Source organism: Coregonus lavaretus (genome assembly GCF_964263955.1).
Source record: "Coregonus lavaretus genome assembly, chromosome: 27".
NCBI lineage: Eukaryota > Metazoa > Chordata > Actinopteri > Salmoniformes > Salmonidae > Coregonus > Coregonus lavaretus.
In genome coordinates this window covers 36,787,983-36,798,001 of record NC_140014.1, presented here as the reverse complement: position 1 = coordinate 36,798,001, position 10,019 = coordinate 36,787,983, and the positions used below count along the sequence as shown (strand labels likewise).

Here is a 10,019-nt window from a genome sequence, read left to right as displayed (position 1 = left end):
TACCGTATTCTTACAGCATGTTTTATTGACAGTATACTCTGTTCTACCTCAGAACTGACAGAAGACCCCATGGTGGTGGCTGTGGCTGTGTGCTGACCGACCAGCAGGAGTGGGCAGTGGTGGAAATGGCGAGGTCCAGGAATGACATAGGGCTGTCCGGAATAAAGCAGGCCAAATCAAATCAAATCAATTGTCATTTGTCACATGCGCCGAATACAACAGGTGTAGACCTTACAGTGAAATGCTTACAAGCCCTTAACCAACAATGCAGTTTTAAGAAAATAGAGTTAAGAAAATATTTGCTAAATAAACTAAAGTAAAAAAAATAACACTATAAAATAACAATAATGAGGCTATATACAGGAGGTACCAGTACCGAGTCAATGTGCGGGGGTACAGGTTAGTCGAGGTAATTGAGGTAATATGTAGATGTAGGTAGGGGTAAAGTGATTATGCATAGATAACAATCAGCGAGTAGCAGCAGTGTAAAAAAAGAAATAGTTCTGGTAGCCATTTGATTAATTGTTCAGCAGTCTTCAGCAGCCATTGAGGAGAACGATGACACCTTTGCCAATTTGGCATCCATCAGCCTACCAACAATCGCCCGCCTTTTGAAGAGGCACCAGGTATCTATGAAACACATTTACCTGGTGCCTTTTGAGAGAAACAACGACAGGGTGAAACAACTGCGGCCCGAGTATGTTCAGCTACAGCACTGTATTACTGTTACTATTTGATGCACATGCTACTTCACAATAACTATACTGTAAAAAATAACTAACCAAAATATATTTTTAGAGGGTGATGGTGCTTGATGCTGCTGTGAACCATGACAAGTATATCTTTGTTGATGAAGCTGGCTTCAACCTGGCCAAAACTCGGCGCCGTGCGCAGAACCTCATCCGCCAACGGGCGACCGTCCAACGTTCGGGAAACATCTCCATGTGCGCAGCTATCTCTGAAGATGGTGTGGTAGAACGTAGGCCATTACTTGGATCCTACCACGCTGCACATTTCATTTAAATTTGATTACAGATAGTACACCTATGTTGCAAATATATCTGAAAAATAAAATGTTTTATTTGTTGTTGCATGAATGATTGTAGAGGACGTCTTCATTGATCACACCTTTGATTACACATTGGATAGATATTATGGAAATGATAGATTTCCTGTCAATTTTGTTGGGTAATGTAAGTGTATTGCGTAATGTGAAAACTGGGTAATCTACTGTAATTTACAGTACTGTAGCATATTACTATCAGCACTTCTAAGGGCGATTTGAAACATGTATCTTGCTTGCATTGTTTGCTATTGGATTAACTGGTCGTTTAAAACGACTAAATTGAAAATATATCATTATGTTGTGTTTTGGTGATTAAACCAATGTTCTCATTACATTTCACAAACGTATATTTTGAATCAATGGTTTTGTTCTAAGAGTTGTGAAAATGTACCACAAAGTAGTGCCAAAGCGATAAAAAAAAAAAAAAACTCAAATGAAATTACTTGGCTGGCATAGAGCGCCCCTCATCTGAAGCGAAGTGGTTATTTACCCAACTCACAAGAAACATAAATCAATCAAATATATTTTATAAAGCCCTTTTGAAATCAGCAGTTGTCACAGAGTGCTTTACAGATACCCAGCCTGAAACCACCAAAGCGCAACAACATATTTTATGGTCAAATAAATATATTTATTCCCCAAACTATACACAATACATCGTTAAAATGTGTGATATAATACAGTACAGTATTTCATTATTACATTTTTGTTTGTCAAACCAAGAAAACAAAGTTTGGGAAAAATTACACCTGACAATAACTTTGTTACATGCATACTAAGTCTTAGGTTTATGTGGTGAGAGATCAGCCTCTCCCTCACCATCACTAAACATGCAACAGACACACACACACACACACACTTTCCATTGCATATTTAATTATTGTGGCTTGTACATTTTCATGACTATAATTGTATCATCCAAGCAGTGGAATTCTTATATAAAGACATTAGCTGCTCCCAATGTTCGAGGCCTACTTACACATACCTGTAGTTGTAAATTAGACTCAAATATCCAGTCAGGGATTACATTTTTTTCCTAATATCTTTGGTGCAATTTTCACAAGTATGTGGTACATTTTCACAACACTTAGTACAAAACTCAAAACAGATCATAAAAAAGGCAGTTGTTTCAAAACTATAAGTTAATTTTCAATTGACTAGGTACAACACACATAATCATACAGTCACTTTTTCACCAAACAATCTGTTTGTCATCTAGAAATACATCTTTCGCATTGCAATACATGTTCATATAAAGTCATTTCGTTTCACAATGCAATGCTCACATCACTTTTTATATTATTCTCGTCTCATTTGTTAAATGCATTTTACTATCACTTAATCCGACTGCTCTTAATTGATAATCACTTTACTGTTTGGTAAACCTATAGATTTGAAACTGGTTTGTCTATTACAGATTTTGAGAACTACTGTACATAATGATGTATACATAATGTCTGTAAAGTAGAAACACATAAAGTATGATATACAGTATACTGTAATGCACTATTATGATGATGACTATTAGGATTTAACTTCACAGTAGGTTTTAAAAACTCTGATATTGACAACATCAGAGATGTGCTGTATGTAACAAATGCATCCCCTATTCAGTAAACATGTGTCCAGAATGAAGTTGCTGGGTTATTTTTTCACACCGCTTCAGTAGTAAAATTGCATTGTAACTGTAATATATGCCATTTACGTAGCAGACGTTTTTATCAAAAGTGACAACAGTGAGTCCAAACATTTTCATATGTGACCCCAGTGGGAATCGAACCCACAACTCTGGTGTTGCTAGTGCCATGCTCTTATGAACTGAGCCACGTACAGGACCACTACAATACATAAGTAAAATACAATACTGCAAAACACAATACATGTAAAATATGTATGATTGCCATCCCCAGGAGCGTACCACCCTCCTTCAGGCCATGGATGAGGCATGCAGTGACATCAAATCCAGGCCTATTACATTTACATTTTAGTCATTTAGCAGACGCTCTTATCCAGAGCGACTTACAGGAGCAATTACGGTTAAGTGCCTTGCTCAAGGGCACATCGACAGATTTTTCACCTAGTCGGATCAGGGATTAGAACCAGCGACCTTTCGGTTACTGGCACTACGCTCTTAACCACTAAGCTACCTGCCGCCCCATGTCAGGCTTAGATTCACCATGCCAAACGGTTTTTCCCCACGAGCATGAACAATGAGGACATTTACTGACATGTCGATATGAACCTATGGCCAAATGCTCAAGACAGCCTTGATGCAAACTAATGCCTGCTAAATATTGTTTCTTTCTTTCATTCCTTTCATTTGTTCCATTTGATTAGAGTATACCTACAGTATGTTGTAATGATATCTGAACAATTTATTTATTTTTTGCATCAATGATTGTGAAAGATGTCTTCAATTATCACACCTTTGATCACACATGGTATAGAAATTATGGAAATTTGAGGTTCAGTTCATTTTAATGGGTAGTGCAAGTGTAATGTGAAAACAGTGAAATGTACTGTAATTTACAGTACAGTAGCATGTTACATTCAAAGGGCAATTTTTAATCTTGTATTTAGCATTTTTTACTATTGATTAACTGGTTGTTAAAATAACTAAATTGAGAAGATATCATTGTTGTGTTTTGGTGAATAAATCAATAAATGAAATTAATGCACAATACAACTTTTTGAATATGAGACTCGCTGCGTTACAAGTGGGTTACAGTTTGGAGTTTTGTACTAAGAGTTTTGAAAATTCACCACGTACTTGTGAAAATAGCACCAAAGCGATTAAAAATAAAACGATAATAGTCATCGCTTTGCATTGTTGATCTATTGCTTTTGAATCGGCGTTGTTTGAGGTAGCCTGGTTGTCCCACACACAGAAGTAGAATGTGAATCTATTTATATGGTCCCACATCTGTTTGTGCTGTCTTGTCACATCTTATGGTCGTTCTCGGTGCCAATATAATCTCTGAAGGAACCCAGAACCAAATCTCGCACCAGCTACTGGATTTCAGGTGCAGTATCTTATCAAATCCACTAGGTGGCAGTATCTCTATTAATGTGACGCTGACAACAACCTTGACTCACAGTGAATGACGACATCACATGCACGTCGTTCCATGTAGACCAGGGTACTCCAACCCTTTTCCTGGAGCGCTACCGTCCTGTAGGTTTTCACTCCAACCCTGTTCCTGGAGAGCTACTGTCCTGTAGGTTTTCACTCCAACCCTAATCTACCGCACCTGACTCTAATAATTAGCTGATTGAGAAACTGAATCAGGTATGTTACAAATGGGGTTGGAGTGAAAACCTACAGGAGGATAGCTCTCCAGGAACTGGGTTGGAGTGAAAACCTACAGGAGGATAGCTCTCCAGGAACAGGGTTGGAGAGCCCTGATCTAGACATTGCCATGGTTCTGATTCTGAACATAGAATTCCTGATTTAGGATTTCTCTTTCATTTGGAAGAACAGTAATACAGTAGAAATTGCACACAATTAATGTAGGTACCTGAGACATCATTCATACAGCAGGTTAGGGCATGTGCAATACAGTACATTATAAGAGTACACCTAACTGAGCTGTATGCTACTCTAAATCAATAGCCTTTTGAAACAGACTACAGTGCATACAGAACTCTATCACTAACTGTCACTAACTGTCGAAAAACATTCTCCACATGAAAATGAATTGAAGCTATTGCATTGCTTTAGGACCCAGTCAAATTTGAAGTCAATACAGAATTTACTTCAGATTGCAACCTGAAGCTACATAACTATAGTACTTTGAATGTTGTTAAATAAAAAATAAAATAAAGTGTACATTTCCTAAAGGGAAGATTTACGATTCAGGGACCGCTTCCTGGACACAGATTAAGCCTGGACTAAAAAGCACTATCCATTGACATTATCCATTGAGAAGGCTTTTTAGTCCAGGATTAGTTTTATCAGTGTTTTTAAAACCGGCCCTCAGTGTTCTTTGCTCCGTCCTCAGTCCACTTTCAGGAAACCGTTGACCTCTGTACCTCCTCGTTCACCCCATTCTCTCCTCCCCCCTCCTACCCCATCTCCTCCCCCATCTCCTCCCACGCCTGCATCAGACTTGACGCCCTCTGTTCCGTCCGTGTCCATCCTTAGCCGCAGTGTGTTACGTATAACCAGTCGCTCCATCATGAACGACGCACAGAACCATGGCAGGGCGTACTCTGCCGTGATCAACCCCATGAAGTTATACTGAAAATGGGAATAATCCCAGGGACATGCCCCAAACTGGGTCAACAATAGCCCTGTACTGAACTCCCAGATGTACATCCCCAGGGTATAGATGAGGCATCGCAGCAGCAGGGGGCAGTGGAGAGCTCGGAGGGCCAGGTACATGTGCTCCATGATGAGGATGCAGGTCCCGTAGATGAACAGAGCCCACACACTGGTAACACCAGGGAACTTCCAGTCGCGGTTGACCACAAACTCCCAGGCGGCGGTGAACATGACCTCACAGAAGTAGCCGTGGATGGCGTACAGGTACCAGCGAGACAAGACCGTCAGAGGCACTGGCGGAGGGACTGTGGTTGCCATTGTAGTAGAGGTGATTTGGAATCACCACGTCTTCGTGATGAGGTAGTCGTGCCTGAGAGCTTTACGCCCAAATATCACCTTGAGACCACAAGGATTTCCTCTTGGTCTAATGGTTGGTTTGGCGTGCGAGAGGTCCCCTGTTCAATCACACCCATTACACCATGATTACCATCCCTCTATTTTTATCTAGTGGAGGAGAAATGCAGGTCTGAGAGGGAGAAAGGAGAGAAAAGTGAGTTAGACAGTGTGGCATTATAGAACAAGATAGAGAGCTAGAGTACCTCTGCTACTCCTAAAACCTACCTTGTGTCCTTCTGGTGCTGGTGTATCGAGTATTACCATGGAAGGAATTGTCTGTAGAGCTCCGAGACAGGATTGTGTCGAGGCACAGATCTGGGGAAGGGTACCAAAAAATGTCTGCAGTGTTGATGGTCACAAAGAACACTGTGTCCTTCATCCTTCTTAGAGCTGGCCGCCTGGCTAAACTGAGTAATCAAGGGAGAAGGGCCTTGGTCAGGGAGTTGACCAAGAACCTGATGGTCACTCTGACAGAGCTCCAGAGTTCCTCTGTGGAGATGGGGGAACCTTCCAGAAGGACAACCATCTCTGCAGCACTCCAACAATCAGGCCTTTATGGTAGAGTGGCCAGACGGAAGCTACTCCTCAGTAAAAGGCACATGACTGCCCGCTTGGAATTTGCCAAAAGGCACCTAAAGGACTCTCAGACCATGAGAAACAAGATTCTCTGGTCTGATGAAACCAATATTGAACTCTTTGACCTGAATGCCAAGCGTCACGTCTGGAGGAAACCCGGCACCATCCCTACGGTGAAGCATGGTGGTGGCAGCATCATGCTGTGGGGATCTTTTTCAGCGGCAGGGACTGGGAGACTAGTCAGGATCGAGGTTTTTGGTCAGGAAGTCAGTGATCCACTGACAGATGGAGCTAAACATGTTCAGCTGGGAGAGTTTGTATTGTAGCAGTTCTGGGATGATGGTGTTGAACAAACAGCTTAAGTCCACAAACAATATCCTTGTATACTGTATATCTTTGGGTTATCGAGCTGTTTGAGGATGTAGTGAAGGCCCATGTTGACAGCATCGTCCACAAATCTGTTCGATCTGTAGGTGAATTGCAGTGGGTCGAGGGAGTGCTGGTTTTGAGATGAGACAGTACCAGGAGCTCAAAGGTTTTCATGATGACCGAGGTGAGCGCTACAGGTCTGTAGTCGTTCAGGCAGGACATCTTTTGTTTTTTTCGGGACTGGAACAATGATGGAAGATTTGAAACAGGCAGGAACAGTGCATTGCTCTAGTGACTGGTTGAATATGTCTGTGAAAACCAGGGAGAGCTGGTTAGCACAGCGCTTAAGTGTGGCTGCATGGAGAGATCTTATCTGGGCCAGCAGCCTTCCTGCTGTTCTGTTTTCTAAAGAGTCTGTTGACCTCCTGCTCTGTGATGACAAGGGCTGGGGGAAGGGAGAGGGCAGCCTTGGACAGGCTGGGGGAAGGGAGAGGGCAGCCTTGGACAGGCTGGGGGAAGGGAGAGGGCAGCCTTGGACAGGCTGGGGGAAGGGAGAGGGCAGCCTTGGACAGGCTGGGGGAAGGGAGAGGGCAGCCTTGGACAGGCTGGGGGAAGGGAGAGGGCAGCCTTGGACAGGCTGGGGGAAGGGAGAGGGCAGCCTTGGACAGGCTGGGGGAGGGAGAGGGCAGCCTTGGACAGGCTGGGGGAAGGGAGAGGGCAGCCTTGGACAGGCTGGGGGAAGGGAGAGGGCAGCCTTGGACAGGCTGGGGGAAGGGAGAGGGCAGCCTTGGACAGGCTGGGGGAGGGAGGGTGGGGGGTTCCTGGGATGGCAGAGAGGTAGAGGAGAGAGGAACCTCCTCTACCCGTGTAGCTCAGTTGGTAGAGCATGGCGTTTGCAACGCCAGGGTTGTGGGTTTGATTCCCACGGGGGGCCAGTATGAAAAATGTATGCACTCACTAACTGTAAGTCGCTCTGGATAAGAGCGTCTGCTAAATGACTAAAATGTAAAAAAATATATAAAAAAAATAAACCTGGAACGGAATGGGGGAGGGAGGGAAGTGGCAAGGAAGGGGATGTGGGGGGTATTGTCCTTGTGATTGAAAGGCCTTTGTGAGTCAAATCTACAGTGAAGCTTGTTTAGTTTATTTGGCAGTGAGGGGTCATCTGCTGCCGGGGGAGCTTTTGGTTTGTAGTTGGTAATGTGTTTTAGTCCTTTCCAGACAGACAAGCAGCCGTTGCTGGAGAACTGCTGCTCTAGCCTGACTTTGTACTGCTGTTTGGCTGCCTTAATTCCTGAGTGTAGCTTTTTCTTTGCCTCCCTGTTCTTGTTGCTGTGGTTTTCCTATTTGGGGCTGTATTTATCAACAGTCTCAGAGTAGGCGTACAGATTTATTTTAGATCACAATTAATAAGATTGCATAAAGAGGGGGACCTGATCCCAGATCACCACTCCTACTCTGAGAAGCTACATATGGCCCCTGGAATCAGGCTCAACACAATGCTATCATATAAAGAGAGTAACCCACATGATCTGTGTGCATCATGTGCCCTTGCTTTCTGTAGTGTAAATCCCTAGGTCAGACCAGAGACTGTATAAATATGGGGTGCCAGGACAGACACACATAGGCAGTAGGCACCACTGGCAGTAGGCACCACTGGTATCAGGTGTCTGGAGGCCCTAGCAGGGAGGGCATCCTTCAACCACTCTGTCATACAACCACTCTGTCAAACAACCACACTGTCATACAACCACTCTGTCATACAACCACTCTGTCATACAACCACTCTGTCATACAACCACTCTGTCAAACAACCACTCTGTCATACAACCACTCTGTCAAACAACCACTCTGTCAAACAACCACTCTGTCATACAACCACTCTGTCATACAACCACTCTGTCAAACAACCACTCTGTCATACAACCTCTCTGACATACAACCACTCTGTCAAACAACCACTCTGTCATACAACCACTGTCATACAACCACTCTGTCAAACAACCACTCTGTCATACAACCACTCTGTCAAACAACCACTCTGTCAAACAACCACTCTGTCATACAACCACTCTGACATACAACCACTCAGTCAAACAACCACTCTGTCATACAACCACTCTGTCAAACAACCACTCTGTCATACAACCACTCTGTCATACAACCACTCTGTCAAACAACCACTATGTCATACAACCACTCTGTCATACAACCACTCTGTCAAACAACCACTCTGTCAAACAACCACTCTGTCATACAACCACTCTGTCATACAACCACTCTGTCATACAACCACTCTGTCATACAACCACTCTGTCATACAACCACTCTGTCATACAACCACTCTGTCAAACAACCACTATGTCATACAACCACTCTGTCATACAACCACTCTGTCAAACAACCACTCTGTCAAACAACCACTCTGTCATACAACCACTCTGTCATACAACCACTCTGTCATACAACCACTCTGTCATACAACCACTCTGTCAAACAACCACTCTGTCATACAACCACTTTGTCAAACAACCACTCTGTCATACAACCACTCTGTCAAACAACCACTGTCATACAACCACTCTGTCAAACAACCACTCTGTCATACAACCACTCTATCATACAACCACTCTGTCAAACAACCACTCTGTCATACAACCACTCTGTCAAACAACCACTCTGTCAAACAACCACTCTGTCATACAACCACTCTGTCAAACAACCACTCTGTCATACAACCACTCTGTCATACAACCACTCTGTCAAACAACCACTCTGTCATACAACCACTCTGTCAAACAACCACTCTGTCAAACAACCACTCTGTCAAACAACCACTCTGTCATACAACCACTCTGTCAAACAACCACTCTGTCAAACAACCACTCTGTCATACAACCACTCTGTCAAACAACCACTCTGTCATACAACCACTCTGTCAAACAACCACTCTGTCAAACAACCACTCTGTCATACAACCACTCTGTCATACAACCACTCTGTCAAACAACCACTCTGTCATACAACCACTCTGTCAAACAACCACTCTGTCAAACAACCACTCTGTCATACAACCACTCTGTCAAACAACCACTCTGTCAAACAACCACTCTGTCATACAACCACTCTGTCATACAACCACTCTGTCATACAACCACTCTGTCAAACAACCACTCTGTCATACAACCACTCTGTCATACAACCACTCTGTCATACAACCACTCTGTCATACAACCACTCTGTCATACAACCACTCTGTCATACAACCACTCTGTCATACAACCACTCTGTCATACAACCACTCTGTCATACAGGTACATAGGGCTGTTGTGGTGACACCGCAACACC

At 43.3% G+C, this 10,019-nt stretch overlaps 1 protein-coding gene across 1 annotated transcript; it reads right to left on the bottom strand.

Moving 5' to 3' along the window:
* Positions 1-5,063: 5,063 nt before the first annotated feature.
* LOC311102519 (transmembrane protein 229B-like) lies at positions 5,064-5,648 on the bottom strand (the record flags this gene model as incomplete). Its single annotated transcript, XM_084143882.1, has 1 exon — positions 5,064-5,648. One exon carries the CDS (start codon positions 5,646-5,648, stop codon positions 5,064-5,066), a length of 585 nt encoding a protein of 194 aa, XP_084000008.1.
* Positions 5,649-10,019: the final 4,371 nt, after the last annotated feature.